Genomic DNA, 16,561 nt, shown 5'->3' on the forward strand with positions numbered 1-16,561 from the left:
TGTCAAAAGTTGCACGGGAATTGTGAAATATCCCCTATACGTAATGCGTTGGACACATCTCAACCATACGAGTGGGCGCTTGAGGAGTAGGTTTCATGAGACTGGAGCCCCACATATTGCCCCAAGGTGCTTTACGATTGCGTCACAATGTAAAATGCAAAAAGTTTGGATTACCAATGTATCCTAGATAAAGTCAATAATAAACTTAACGGATGGTGTCAAAAGTAAAAATAGAAAAAATAAGCATAACCGATAACATCGATCAATTTCAAACTCGATGTTAAGAAAATTAACGAATTACCAGCCTCCATCTCAAAATGACCTTATTAATAGCATACAAAGGACTTGTACACGCCAAATCTTTTTCTGAAATGCTAATATTAACCCACTGTCACAAACTAACCGGCCTCACCTGACTAGCTTGGAATTTGTAGTAGCCGTTGCATTTCTCACCACCAGTTGTCACAAACTAAAGAGTTCGACACGTACATCTTTCACAAGTTACTGTTCATATCCTGGTACAAGTGTAATCATCACATGTCAAAACTAAACACCAAATTAATCTTTGCTGGCATCTTCTTTTCCATTTTCTATAGATTACTCAGACATTAAATTATAATGCTACGAACTTCTAGGTCCCAGAAAGGAAGTCCCATAGTCGGACAAGGAAAAGTTTCCTCTCACAACCCCTGAGACCAGTATTTACAAAATTTGAGAGGAATGCACTTACCATTTCATATTCATGAAATCTGCATTTTCATGTAGAGGATCCCACTTCAGAAGCTCCAGCCTCACATAGGGTTAGAAAATAGCAGGTATACAAAGGGACACATGTGCATCACGATAGCTTGAAGTATAATCTTTCTTCCATCTATCTCACAACTATGGAAAATTCAGAGTATTCATGTTTATCACCAAAAATCTCTTTAGTAGAGTGAAGCAATTGATCTCGCTGAGACCGATACGCATTGCTCTCGGTGTCACTTTCATCAGTGTCTAATTCTCCTTCTATTGGCGGATAGGATCTATCATTTCCTATAGCTGGCATCTAATAACACCATTTCTTGCTCTCCTGCGTTCTTGGGCGTTTGCCCTTCTGCTCACATCCATCTGATTTTGCATATTCCCATCTCTACTGAATTCATCTACCTCGACTGGAAAATCCCCTCCTTCCCTCACAGCTGCTCTTAGAGCTAGAGCAGTAGCTGCCACAGCTTTTATTGTTTCTGCATTACCACCTCCTTTACTTAGAACTTGATTTGCAGCACTTATAGCAGCTACTAGTTCCTTCATGTCATCATCACTATTGGCAGCTCTCCTTTCTAAGATGGCTGCTGCTCGTTCTTTGTGAAGCTTCTGCATCTTATCCTCAAGTTCCTCAATGCAAGGAGCTTTATGCTGCAAGGAACAAAGTCACCGAATTAGCACATACAATCAAGGCATCTCGCCTTAGAAGATTTTGAATTGCAAATAATTTGGAAAACCTAAGAACAGCGAGAAATTATGACATGTTTCATTCAAGGTTCAAACGAAACAGATTTAGTTGTTTATATATGTCCTTCACGTATATTTTTTGTTATCTACCTAAAGGAAAATATCCCCTCCCGCTATGTTATTAATTTCTTTCTTTTTAAACTAAGTAAAAGTCTTAACTATTGAATGAAGCCCAGCAATAAGAAAATGCTGGGTGGAGAGGCTACAACAAAAATACTGATTCATTACAAATTATATTGATGAATTGAGAAAGTCAAACATGGCATTTACATCATTATTGTCATGGGCTACTTTCCATCATCGACCCATGATCCCTTGGACGCGCCCCGTGGCGTCCCGGCAAGCCTCCCAACGCCTAGCGCCACGGTTGGCCCCGTGGTCTCGGCAGCGTCAAGTGACAAGCGCGCATGCGCCTCTGTCGCCCCACCGATAATCAGTGCCAGCGCCCAGCGGCTGGCCAATGCCATCAGTGCCGCGCGCACCGACAATGCCGCGCGCACAAACCATCATGTTGCTAACAGCGCCGCACGCACAGACAGTGCCCCGCACGCAGACCCAATGCCAAGCACCAGCGCCCAGCCACTGGCAGATCCAAATAGTGCCGCGCGCGCCCACAACAATGCGCGCGCAGACCCTGATGCTCAAGACAAAGTTGCTGCCATCGGACTTGCTTCCATAGAAGACTAAGTCCTTTTCATTGTAATTATAGAGTAGTTTTACTCCATTCATTTTCAGTGTGCATCTACAGTTTTCTTAGGTCAACTCATGTAACTTTGGTTTTTTTTTTTAAGCATTATTAAGGGGGACCAAAGCATTCAAATATTCAAACAATTCTCTGTACTGGTGTCTCTCCCCCCCGACACCGCATTGCATCTTGTAATAGCTTTCATCATCATCAATACAATCATCAGCTTTCATTATGATGAATACAATCATCAGCTTTCATCATCAATTGCTCATTTTTCGCTGCTCAATTGCTCACGACATTGGTTTTCCCGTACGACACTGACAATCTAGTCTAGCGTACGGCGAGGACCTCAGTTGGCGCATAGCAACCGCACTGACATCGGTTGCTTAGCCTTACGTCGCCCTTCCAAGGAATTTCAGGAAGGCGCCGCGTAACAGTTGGTATCAGAGCCTAGGCTCGACATTGGACGAGGGAACTCATTTCCATCATCATCACCATTTCTGACCATGGTGAATTACGGGGATCGCATCACGACCCTAGAAGAAACGGTTGACGCATTACGGCCCATCGTGGATACGTTGCCTGATCTAAAAACCAGCCTAGTGCAAAAGGTTGGACCACCTGGACCGCAGAATGCGGCAGGCAGAAATTGACATAGCAAACATCAGTCAGGACTCTGAGGAAGACCGGGAAACGGCTACCGTCGAGGCAACCAAAATTCATGGCAAATTCGAGGACCTCTAACAGGAGCGTGCTGAGGATTTAGCCCATCGGGAACTAGAGGCAGACAGACTGACCATCATGCAGCAATCCATAGACAACTTGACAGGCCAGCTCAATGTTGTCAATGCTGCCCTTCAAAGCCTGCTCAAAGAAGGCGAAAACCACATCAGGGGTGCCATGAACATTGCCCCCATGCCACAAAAGATGAAAATTCCGGAGCCCAAGCCATACAACGGAGCCCGGGATGCTAAAGAAGTGGAAAACTTCATCTTCGACATCGAACAATACTTCGATGCCGTTGGACAGTTGGAGGAATCCAAGAAGGTAGCAACTGCTGCCATGTATCTTTAAGGCGATGCAAAACTCTGGTGGCGAGTCAAATACGAAGCCATCAGGGCCGGTGAAGATACTCTCCAGACATGGGCAGAACTGAAGGCCGCCATACGCCTGCAGTTCTTCCCCGAAAACGTGGAATACAATGCACGGAGAAAGTTGCGTGAACTCCGCCACACCAGGTCGGTGCGGGACTACGTGCGTGAATTCTCCGCAATCATGCTAAACATACGGGATATGGGGGACAAGGACAAATTGTTCGCATTCATAGAAGGTTTGAAACCTCATAATCGTATGGAACTGCAAAGACAACCGGTAGATACCCTGCCCAAGGCCATTCAAGCTGCAGAGTGCCTTGGGGATTATCAGTTGGAAACTCAAAAGGATAGGCCCCAGCCGCCTGTCCGAGGGGGATACAATGGGAGCCCACCTAGCAACGGTGGCCCCAACAGAAACGGAGGAGATCGAGGTGCATCCAAATCTAAGACTCCTTCCTCAAGCAGCAATAGTGTTGCATCAGTCAACAACAATCAGGGGAGAAAGCCCCCATCAGAATGCCGTCATTGCGGCGGGGAACATTGGAACAATCAATGTCCCAATACACAGATCAATGCTCAACAGATTGTTGAAAACGAGTCAGATACCGCCGACTCAGACGGCCCCAATCAAGTAGGTGCCTTCAACGCATTTGTTGGCTCCATTCATGATACCTTGGCGGGAACCAGTGCTGGCAACCCCAAGAAGAACGCACTCCCAATCGACAAGAAAGGGAAAGGAAAGGCGGACGAAAGGCCTCCCACATCACAAAAGAGGACCCTAATGTTCGTTGACATGAAAGTAAACGGCAGATCTATTCGAGCATTGATAGACACGGGTGCTAGCCACAACTACCTGGCCTCAACTCAGGTGCAACGCCTCGGTCTAACAGTGCAAAAATGCAAGGGTCGTGTCAAGGCTATCAACTCTTCATCTCAGCCAGTGAGTGGAATAGCCCAAGAAGTGCCAATGAATCTTGGCCCATACAAGGGAATATTTGACCTACGCATAGCTATCATCGATGACTTCGAACTGATAGTGGGATTGGAATTCCTCAGGCAAACAAACACCATCTCGGTACCATATGCCAACATGCTCCTAATGATGGGAGACAACGGGGCCAAACCCCGCACCATACCGTGCATACCCATGAAGATGGCCGCTGGAAACATCACGGCCATGCAGTTAAAGGAGGGAACCAACAGACCTGAACCCACGGTTCCGGCTGCCCTCAACATCATCAAACAAATATCACATCATCGGCGACCAACAGCTCATGGCGCCCCTCATTGTGCGAAGACTTGTCAAGAATTCCAAAAGGACAAGTCGGATCACTCAACACAAGCGAGACTCTTGGAGCCGCTACCTGTCTCACAGAGACCTTGGGAAAGCATTTCCCTGGATTTCATCACAGGATTACCCAAGGTCGGAAATCATGCAACCATCATGGTGGTAGTAGACCAATTTTCCAAGTATGCTACCTTCATCGCAGCTCCACAGAACATATCGGCAGAAGATACAGCTCGACTCTTCTTCTCTCATGTTGTCAAACATTGGGGTATGCCCAGCAACATCATTAGTGACTGCGACCCACGCTTCACTAGCAAATTTTGGACCCAACTCTTCAGTTGCCTCGGATCCAAATTGAATTACAACTCAAACCATCATCATCAGCAAACATATGATCAAACAGACCGGTTCAATGACATGCTGGAGGAATATCTCCGCCAATTTGCAACTGGATCACAAACACATTGGGTGAAGCTTCTGGATGCTGCTCAGCTGTATTTCAATTCACAAAAGTGCGCCCATACAAACAAAAGCGCTTTTGAAATTGTTACCGGACAGCAACCATTACTCCCACAAAATGTGAATGCACCAAACGTGCCATCATCTCATCGAGCTGCCAGTTTCTCGACAGAATGGGAGCAAACTTTGAAGATAGTGCGGAGCTATCTTGTCAAAGCCCAAGAGAGGGCAACGAGGTATGCCGAACAAAACCTTCACTTTGCCCAACATCAAGCAGGGGACAAAGTGATGGTAAGAACCCCGAGGCGGAACTTATTTGCAAAGAGGACCCAAGATACTCGCCTTTTGCAAAGCTACATCGGGCCTTTTTCCATTGAAAGGCGCATAATCCACATACCAGCTGAACACACCAGCCTCGTGGAAAATCCATCCAGTCTTCCATGTCAGCCGCCTCAGGCCATTTCAGAAATGCATGGAAGATCATTCAGAAGGACATCTCACAACACCGAGGGGAACATACCTCCCAGCCAACAAGAGCCTGACCAATCATCATCATCCGGCAGGTAAGGCTCCGAGGACGTCGCCAACTCAGGTGGGGGAGAATGTCATGGGCTGCTTTCCATCATCGACCCATGACCCCTTGGGCGCACCCCGTGGCGTCCCGGCAAGCCTCCCAATGCCTAGCGCCACGGTTGGCCCCGTGGTCTCGGCAGCGCCAAGTGACAAGCGCGCATGCGCCTCTGTCGCCCCACCAATAATCAGTGCCAGCGCCCAGCGGCTGGCCAATGCCATTAGTGCCGTGCGCACCGACAATGCCGCGCGCACAAACCATCATGTTACCAACAGCGCCGCACGCACAGACAGTGCCCCGCGCGCAGACCCAATGCCAAGCACCAGTGCCCAGCCGCTGGCAGATCCAAATAGTGTCGCGCGCGCCCACAGCAATGCGCGCGCAGACCCTGATGCTCAAGACAATGTTGCTGCCATCGGACTTGCTTCCATAGAGTAGTTTTACTTCATTCATTTTCAGTGTGCTTCTACAGCTTTCTTAGGTCAACTCATGTAACTTTGATTTATTTTTTTTTAAGCATTATTAAGGGGGACCAAAGCATTCAAACATTCAAACAATTCTCTGTACTGGTGTCTCGCCCCCCCGACACCGCATTGCATCTTGTAATAGCTTTCATCATCATCAATACAATCATCAGCTTTCATCATCAATTGCTCATTTTCCGCTGCTCATTTGCTCACGACATTGGTTTTCCCGTACGGCACTGACAATCTAGTCTAGCGTACGGTGAGGACCTCAGTTGGCGCATAGCAACCGCACTGACATCGGTTGCTTAGACTTACATCGCCCTTCCAAGGAACTTCAGGAAGGCGCCGCGTAACATTATATACGTTATTGCTACAAACTAAACAGTAAAGAGAGAAGCTTCCTGTCACACCCCAAAACCGAGGAGCGCGACCGGCGCTCAACCTAGTGAACTCGACTGAGCAAGCCTGTTATATTTCATTCTACCCAGATTCATTCATGAATAAAGAGGATATGTACTCCGTTAATCAAATACCGAAGAGATTTCATTAACCGCTTCCAATTCATTCCCATTAACAACATCATTCAATATTTTCGAAATAGTACGAGTTTATAGATTTAATGAAAAACATGTTGCCAAATAACAACAGTTCTAATCCAATTCCCAACATCAAATACCACCCACAACCTGTCTACGGAGCCTCTAAGTACAACTAAAGAGTAATATGGAAATGCCGGCAACAAGGCCCCGGCTATACCTCAACCACAAAGTACATGAGAAACAAAAGATACATGACCCCGAAATGAAGTGGGGCTCACCAAATCAGCTGAAAAGAGTGTACTGCTATTACTTATCAATGCCACCTGCTGTAGAACCTCCTGCATCCATTAAAGATGCAGCGCCCCCGGCAAAAGGGACGTTAGTACTGTCGAATAGCACTAGTATGTATAGCTAGAAATCCTCTTTCAAAATAGAATGCCCATATAATCTATACGTGGAACATATAATATAATGTAATTGAAACAACCTGTACAAACAAGGACAACAAAAGGGGGCACCTATTGTCTGCATTAATAATGTATCTCATTAGACCGTTATTAGTGTTCACATATCATATTATACACTTATGCGTCTCATAGACCATCCATAGTGTTCACATATCATATTATACACTTATGCGTTTCATAGACCGTCCATAGTGTTTATTCATACCTTACATCTATACCTCTTATACACAATGCACCTATGCGTTTCATAGACCGTGCACAGGATTTCATATCACAATGGATTTCATAGCACAATGTACCTATGCGTTTCATAGACCGTCCACAGGATTTGATAACACAATATATCTATGCGTTCATAGACCGTCCATAGGGTTTCATAACACGATATACCTATGCGTTTCATAGACCGTCCATAGGGTTTCATAACACGATATACCTATGCGTTTCATAGACCGTCCATAGGGTTTCATAACACCATATACCTATGCGTTTCAAAGACAGTCCATAGGGTTTCATAACACATTGGAAACAAAAGTACAAATACGTACATCTCATAACCTTTCACATCACATAGCACCTAATCCGTACTTTCAACCACTTACAACATCATTATTTCATTGGCTCTCTTGGCCAAACATATGATTCTTTATTCATGGCACAATGGCCGTATTTTATATTCCACACTTTCATTTCTTCCCTTTCATAGATCATTATCATAATTATCAACAAGTGGAATATTCCGGAAATCATAACTTTAAGTTCATTAGTAATAAAGGCTAAACATAATCAATTCCTTTCCAATAAATGGAGTAAAGTGATTGGCAATCAAAGCACAAATTAAAATCATACACAATTTCCACTCATTAATATGTAAGAATGCAAAGCACATTGAAAATTACTTACAAAGCATAACATTAGCTAAAACAGCCACATATGTGCATCACTTGAGTTCATAAACTTTTAGCCGATTATATTGTCGAAGTAAATTTTGGAATAGTTGAGTCAAAGCTCATTCATAATCTTTCTCACATTATTTCATTACATCGGCACCATTGGCCACAAGTATGCCTTTCACTATTGGCACGTTGATCACACTTTATATCCCCCAATTCACTGATTTCACTTCCAACCATCTTTATAGGTTATCAATAATAAGACATTCCCAATCAAGACTTTAGGTACACATATGACCAATTAAGAGTCTTAAGAATATTGAGATTTCACACACATTTTGGCATACTATCTTTCATTGAAACATGACTCAAAGCCATAACATATTAATACACAACCCATACTTGGAACATCTATATTTCGACATAAGGCTCATTCGGGATAATCAAATTTATAGGGAATAACCCAGAATGTAAGAGTTAGGAATCTTGAGCCAATCATACTTGATCTTACGGAAATATTTTGGAATTCAATTCCAAGAGAGAAAGTTCAGCCAACATACCTCAAATTCTTCCCTTAATGATACTACAATGATGCACTACACTAATCAACTTCAATCTACAATAATAACATCCAATGAGACCAATATTAGTAACAAATCCCATAGGTTCAATGTATTCATAAATTTCATCGCCAAGATTACCATTCACCTTCTCCCTTATTTTCTCAAAAGTACTATTCATTCCATGAACTAGATTTTTATAATCCAATCTTTCAACCCTTAAAACTTGCAACAAATGCTTCAAATACTTCTAACTACTCATATTAAACGAGTTTGAAGCATTGGAATTACCTCTAGTAGATCAATCTTGAAAAATCACAACTTTGGTGATTTTTGTGTTCTTGAGGATTTGATGATGAAATCTTATAGGCCCAGATTTTTGGGTTTCGGATGCGGCCCTGGATGCTTCGCATCCCCACTTCACTCCTCTTTGAAGCTCGGATGCGGACCTGGACACTATGGCAGCACTTCACTGCTAGCCTCTCTTTCGGACACTGCCTTGGATGCTTCGCATCCGCAGGCTCCTCCGCCAGCCTTTGGTAATTTGGTCATAACCTCTTGTAGGAATATCCAAATGACAAACGGTTTGAAGCGTTAGAAATTATACTCAAAGACCTTTAATTTGATAGGTGATCCACCACATAACTCCTTATATATATGTATATATGCTCGTCCAAAATTTGGTCTTGTGCGTACTCATTTGCAACTTTAGTCTATCATGAAAATTTCAACTTGACTTGGACTTAGGACTCTCCCTAGACCTCACATCACTTATAATATGACTCGTACACTTATTATCATATCCAATTGATATCCATCCCATTAATAGTTCTCGTCTGCACACAAAATAATAAAATTAGCGCACATCAACTTTCTTAATAGCGCTTAAGTACTTCGAAATTTTCCGGGGTGTTATATTTCCATATGTATAAACGCATAATAACGTCAGTATTACTCCATTCTATAAGCTATTAAGTATAAACGTTTAACATAGCTATCTCATTTTTTGTTACTTCAAACCAACACTGACATTATGCTAGGTAAACAAGGGACTAATAACCTACCTGACCACGTTGGGGCTAGGATGGACTCTCTCTTGGGAAGTGTGCCTTCTCCGGCATTACTTATCGTAATCTAACTTCCCACAAACTTCCTGATTACTCTTCGACTGTCTTGATCATCACTAAATTTTCTCCTGCTAATCTCTTCTTTCCTACTGTTTTCTGTGCTTTCCTTTTCCCATGATTTTCTTACCTACTGGCCTTTTATTGCCTAATCCTTAGCATCCATTAGTTTTGCTGGAATAGCTGAGTAACTTAAACCTAGTCTCAGGTTACGATGTATGAGAAAGAGAGGCAAGAATAAGACGATAGGATGGCAAGAAGTGCATTTCTTCCTGACTGGGGAAAGGTCCTTTGAAATCAGAGAGATGAAGATAACTAATTTGATGTCATTGAACAGAGAAGAACAGTTTTAATATCTTTGGTTTTGCGAGTGTTTGAGATAGGCCTAGGAGGGTAAAGGCAAAATATGCAGGAGATGGAGGCATTTAGATCAACTCGACTATTTGAAATAGGACAGGTTTACCCTCCGTTAAAAGTTGGCATCATTTGTGCCCCTGTCATGACCTAAAGGGTACCCTATTTCACTAACGGACGCAATTTCCGAATTTTTTTATTTTGAAAAAATATTTCTCTTTTTTTTAAAATCCACCTGGGCCACCCCACGCCCACCCCCATCCCCATCCCTTTTTTCTAGAAAGGGTCAAAAATTGTCCCTGAACTATACGAAATGGGGTAGTTATACCCCTCCCCTGCCACTTATTTTAGTTTTATATTTTTAGTTTTTTTTCTCCCCTTCATTTTCTTTTCTCTTTCTCTCCTTTCAACCTCCATTGAAGAACCTCTCCCAAACCTCCCAAAGAATTCCAAGCCAACAAAAAATGCATTTTTATCTCCTCTCTTGCATTTTCTTTCTCCTTCTTCCTCTCTTTTCAACCTCCATTGTGAGTGAGTGTACGCGTATTTTTATTTGTATGTATTACAATTAAAATAGAATGGTTCTCTTTGATATAATCTCTTAAACTCTGATTGGTTCTCTTCGATAAGTTACTCCCTAATGAATTTAAGCTTTGTGCATCATCATCTATTAATAGCATAGAACCCTCCAAGATTAATGAGGATGGTTCTGAATGCAAAGAGAACATGTAAGACTAGGATAGCTTACCGTTAATAAAGTTTTAACTTTTGATGTAAGTAAATAGTTTTTTAAAAGAAAGCAAAATTTCCGTGTCACTCACGAGTTGATCTTGCCTTGACTGTTTTGTGTTACAAAATTTACTATTTTAATTTAACTTTTACATAAAAAGGTTGCCGAAGAGGTCCTATCTACCAAAAAATCATGTTTTAACTCCTTCTCTCCCATCTCTCTCGCCTACCATCCCTCTCTCTCTCTCTCCCCTAATCTCCATTATTTCTTCCCCTTCTTTCCCGCCGCCTCTCTTCACCGGCGTTCTCGTCGGCCATCCCACCTCTCTCTGGACTCTCATCTCTCTCTCTTTCTTCCCCCTTTCACTCTTTCTCCGTTCCCTTCCCCTCTCACCAGGAGGTTTCCCCTTTGGATTTTCTCCCTCTCCCTCGTTCCCCAACCTTCTGTGGGTGTGTGTTTTGTTTTTGTTCTTGATCTGGACTACAGGGAACAAGGCTGCCATAACTCCGGCAAAGTTTCACCTAGACGCCAGCGTGTTTTCCGGCCAAATTTGTACTACTAGTGGAAACTCTCCGACGACCGGACCCATCACCTCCAGTGACTATCACGACGTCGTCCATAAACCGGGTTCTACGTTCTTTTTTTGTACACCCTGCCTTTGATATACTCTGTTGTGACCTGTTGCTTTGTGTGTTCTTGTTTTGTTATACTCTGTTTTCGATATATTCTGTGAAACATGTTGCTTTGTTCCTGGTGCGTTCTTATTTTGTTATATTCTGTTTCGGTATTCCGTTACTTGTTGCTTTGCCTCCAGTGTGCTCCTTATTAGTTGTTGTGCTCTAATTGTGATTAATCTGTTTAACTCACTTGTATTTGTTTGCGGACCTTTTTAGCATTCTTTAGGGTACTTAGTCTCACATACCTTGCTGCTACTATCATTCCTAGTTCATTAGTTGTGTCCTTCTGTGTTTTTTAGTTTCGGACTGTTTGCACTATTTTTTTAGCCAGCCGCTACTTCTGTGGTATTTCCTGCTTAGTGTGTATTAGATTATAGTGGTTGTACTGAACGATGGTAGGGTAAGGTCATGTCCTAGGGGGCAAGAGGGGTAAGGGTGGTAAGGATGCCTCCAGGTTGAGAGTTGGGTCTCGGAAACATAGGGACTTTGACGGGAAAGTCTGTGGAGTTAGCGAAGATTCTCCAGAAAAGAAAGGTCAATATAGCTTATCTCCAGGAGACTAGATGGGTGGGAGATAAGGCACGGGATGTAGACGGGTTTAAGCTTTGGTACTCTGGACGTGTGGGGGGCAAGAACGGGGTAGGTATTTTGGTTGATAGGGATCTTCGAGAGCTAGTGGTGGAGGTTAGGAGGGTGAACAATAGGTTGATGGGCATTATTCTAGTTGTTGGGAGTTTTACTTTAAACGTTATTAGTGCGTACGCATCTCAAGTGGCTTGGACGAAGAGGTCAAAAGGCGTTTCTGGGAGGATTTGGACAAGGTTGTGCGTGGTATTCCCATACTAAAGCTTTTCATATGAAGAGATTTTAATGGCCACTTTTCATAGGAAGAGATTTTAATGGCCACATTGGGGCGTCGTCTGGGGGCTACGATGACGGGTATGGCGGCTACGGTTTCGGTGTTAGAAACGGAGGTGGTACTTCATTTCTGGATTTTGCTAAGGCTTTTGATTAAGTGATAGCTAAGTCTAGTTTCCACTTTTCCGAGGAAGGAGGAGCATCTGGTCACCTTTTAGAGTTCGGTGGCCAGGACCCAGGACCCAGATTGATTACCTACTCTTCAGGAAGTCTGATAAAGTTCTAGGCACGGACTGCAAGGTCATCCCAAGTGAGAACCTTACGACTCAGCATAGACTTCTGGTCATGGACTCGGAGATCATGAGGAAGCGTAAGAAGAGGGTTGTGTTTGGTCTACCTAGGATCAAGTGGGGAGCTTTGACTAATATAGAGCACATGAGTTGGGGGATAGGTTGATGGCTATGGGAGCATGGAGGAGTAGCGGGGACGCGAGTGGTACGTGGACCGCGATTGCGAATTGCATTAGGGAGGCTACTAGAGAGGTATTAGGGGTCTCGAAGAGCTCCTCTGGTGGCCACAAAGGGGATTGGTGGTGTAGTACTGAGGTTCAAGGCAAGGTAGTAGCCAAGAAAGCGGCATATCTGAAGCTTCGGGAGAGTATGGACAAGGAGGTGAAGAGGAGGAATAGGGAGCGGTATAGATGGGTAAGAAGGAAGCAAAGTTAGCAGTTATTGCGGCCAAGACGGCCGCGTTTGAACGCTTATATGAAGAATTTGGAGGCAAATGAGGGGATAAAAAGTTGTACAGGCTAGCCAAGGTGCGAGATAGTATGGCCCGTGACCTGGACCAAATGAAGTGCATAAAGGACGAGGAAGGCAGAGCTTTGTTGGATGAGGCACTTATTCGAAGAAGATGGCAGACTTACTTCCATAAAATTTTGAACGAAGAGGGGGATGTGATCATTGAACTAGGCGACTTAGAACACTCAGAGAGTCGTAGGAACTTTAGGTATTGTAGGCGTATAAGAGTCGAAGAGGTTGAGGGGGCTATGCATAAAACGAGCAATGGGAGAGAAATCGGTCCAGACGAGATCCCAATGGAATTTTGGAAGAGCGTGGGTAGGACGGGCTTGGAGTGGCTCACTGGGTTATTTAATGTCATTTTTAGGACGAAGAAGATGCCCGGAGAATGGAGATGGAGTACGATGGCCCCGCTGTATATGAACAAGGGTGATATCCAAAGTTGCAACAACTACCGAGGCATCAAGTTACTAAGCCATACTATGAAAGTTTGGGAGAGAGTGGTGGAGCTGAGGTTGAGAAGTATTGTGACTATTTCTGAAAATCAAAATGAATATATGTCGGGACGATCGACTACAAAAGCTATTCATATTGTTAGGAGGTTGATGGAGCAGTATAGGGAGAGGAAGAGGGATTTATATATGGTATTCATCGACTTAGAGAGGGCTTATGATAAAATGCCAAGAAGCATGTATGATGGAGGTTCTGTGGAGATGTTTGGAGGCTAGAGGTGTTCCTGTTGCATACATTAGGGCTATTAAGGACATGTATGATGGAGCTAAAACTCGAGTGAGGACCATGGGAGGGTACACGGAACATTTCTCAGTTATGATGAGGACCTTGGTCCTTTTCTTTTGCCTTGGCGATCGACGCACTGATACGCCACATACAAGGGGAGGTGTCGTGATTCATGTTATTTGGAGATGACATTGTTCCGATTGATGAGACGCGAGGCGGTGTTAACGAGATGTTAGAGGTTTGGAGGCAGACCCTGGAGTCTAAAGGTTTCAAATTGAGCCGGACCAAGACAGAATACTTGGAGTGTAAGTTCAGTGGTGCAACTCAGGTAGTGGACAAAGACGTGTGGCTTGATTTGCAAGTCATACCTAGGAAAGAAAGTTTTAAATATCTTGGGTCAGTTGTACAAGGGAATGGAGAGATAGACAAGGATGTTACACATCGTATTAAGTCAGGGTGGATGAAATGAAAGCTCGCTTCCGGTGTTTTGCGTGATAAGAATGTGCCACCAAAACTTGGCAAGTTCTACAGAGTGATGGTCAGACCGACTATGTTGTATGGGGCGGAGTGTAGGCCAGTCAAGAACTCCCATATCCAAAAGATGAAGGTGAATGAAATAAGGATGTTGAGATGGATGTGCGGGCATACCAAGTTAGAATTAGAAATGGGGACAAGGTGGGCATGTGAACCATTCGGGAGGCAAGACTTAGATGGTTCAGGCATGTGAAGAGAAGAGGCATAGATGCACCGATGAGGAGGTATGAGAGGTTGGGAAGGCATAAGGAGAGGTAGAGGCAGGCTGAAGAAGTATTGAGGAAAGGTGATTAGGCAATATATGGTGTTGCTCAAGCTTAGTGAGAACATGACCATGGATAAGAAGGTGTGGAGGTTGAAAAATAAGGTACAGGGTTAGGACAGGTAGTCGAGTGTTGTCCTTGTCGGTATCAGTAGCTTTAGTACGTGATTTAATGTTATTTGTGTATTCTCGTATCTCTTGACTTCTGTGATTACTTGTTATTGCTTTCGTGTTGGTCTTCTAATTGTAGTACCTAGTGTATTTAGTTTTGTATTTTTGCTTCGGTTTTCTAATTGGTATGTTTTTTGTTGTTGCCCTTCCTTTTAGCTATCTTAACCCGAGGATCTTCCGGAAACAACCTCTCTGCCTTCTTGAAGGTAGGGGTAAGGTCTGCGTACACACTACCCTACTCAGACCCCACTTGTGGGATTACACTGGGTTTGTTGTTGTTGTTGTACTTTCTTCTTATACAAACCAAGAGGAAAAAGGTCAATAAATAGAAATTTAAGTCATTTAAAGCATGCATGGTATGTAAGTACGATTTTACTAGAAGTTCACTTGAATATGGAAGTTTCATAATAGTGTGTTATGTTTGTACATTTGTGGGTGGGCATAAGTGTATTTTTATTGGCATGTGTTACTTTTGTTTGGAAAACTTTTTTGGGGTCTTTGAGAGGTTTTGAATGAGGTTCTTTGATGAAGGTTGAAAGGAGAGGAAGAAGAAAGAGAAAAGAAAATGAAAGTGAGAAAAAAGAAATAAAAAGATAAAATTAAAATAAGGGACTTGGAAAGGGTGTGGGTGTAATTGTCCCATTTCGTATAGTTCAGGGGCAGGTTTTGACCCTTTCTAGAAAAAAAAAAAAGGGAGGGGGAGGGGGCGTTCCAAGTGGATTTTAAAAAAGAGGAATATTTCTTCGGAATAAAAAAATTAGAAAATTGCGTATGTTAGTGAAGGAGGGTAGAAATGACTCCGTTAGATCACGGTAGGGGCACAAATGATGCCAACTTTTAATGGAGGGTAAACCTGTCCTATTTCGGATAGTCGAGGGGCAGGTTTGAACCTTTTCCGTCAATTCAACGACAAGATTCAGCAGGACTGTTATTTGGTTAGTAGCAGTGTTAACTTGTTTAGCAACTTTCCCCCTCCCTCTGATTCTCTCTCCGGCGAGCCCTCTCATCGGCTTAGCCAACTTTTAACATGCAGGAAAAGTTATTATTTAAGGCCGGTGAAAAATCTTTTAAACTTAAAGACATTAGTGATGGTCGTTACATGTGGTTTTTTCTCACAGATAGGAGCAGTCGTTTTATTAGCAAGATTAAAATAGACGAGAACAATTTGCGTTGGGCTTGTGATAATTTACGGCTGGCATCTAGGGGCTCGGGGGATCTATACTGGAGATGGGGAAGAAAGCAACAAAATTTATTATATAGAGTATACTAGAACTTCAATATATATGGGTGCTTCATTCATATTGAAAAGTGGATTGGTGACAGAAAATCTGCGATTATATATGGGCGTTTCATTCGTATTGAAAAATGAAATGAGATGGTGTGACATTGATGATAAGATTATCAGGTTTTTTGGTAATTCTAACCCATTTCTTCATAGATTCAATACACCTGAGAAGTCTTACATCCAAGCAGCCAACTTGGAGAAATGGCTGGAAATGGCTTCTCAGACCAAGCCGGAAGAAGCAAAAGAGCAGTTCCTATCTCGTTGCCTAGTTGGTGGTTTTAATGATTCATTTTGCTCCAACCCACAACCTGAAGTTTTACAGAAATAGTTTATTACTAGATAGATGGTAACAGCAGGTCTAAGGGTTTTACCACTTTCTCATAATCAGTTCTTATTTGAGCTTCCTTCACGGCTTCTTATTTGAATTATTTTTACCCGAATCCCCACCATTATCCGTACCTGAATCGATACCCCCAAATCTTAAAATTTAGATCATGAAGGATCCGGC

The 16,561-nt window shown here is 43.1% G+C and overlaps 1 protein-coding gene across 2 annotated transcripts in view; it reads right to left on the reverse strand.

Annotated features, from left to right (window-relative positions):
* Nucleotides 1-181: 181 nt before the first annotated feature.
* LOC117280109 (transcriptional repressor ILP1-like) overlaps nt 182-16,561 on the reverse strand; it is a 31,400-nt gene continuing 15,020 nt past the window's right edge. The window contains exons 3-4 of one of the 2 annotated variants that reach the window (XR_011415334.1): nt 731-1,398; nt 182-515 (exon numbers count right to left, since the gene is read on the reverse strand). Coding sequence is in view for 1 of the 2 variants with exons in the window: in XM_070199682.1 (XP_070055783.1) it covers nt 1,036-1,398 (363 nt within the window). In the remaining variant the exon portion in view is untranslated. Of the gene's footprint in view, nt 1,399-16,561 lie in introns of both variants that reach the window. The other variant, XM_070199682.1, reaches the window with a different exon arrangement.

This window comes from Nicotiana tomentosiformis, chromosome 4 (assembly GCF_000390325.3).
Source record: "Nicotiana tomentosiformis chromosome 4, ASM39032v3, whole genome shotgun sequence".
Lineage (NCBI taxonomy): Eukaryota > Viridiplantae > Streptophyta > Magnoliopsida > Solanales > Solanaceae > Nicotiana > Nicotiana tomentosiformis.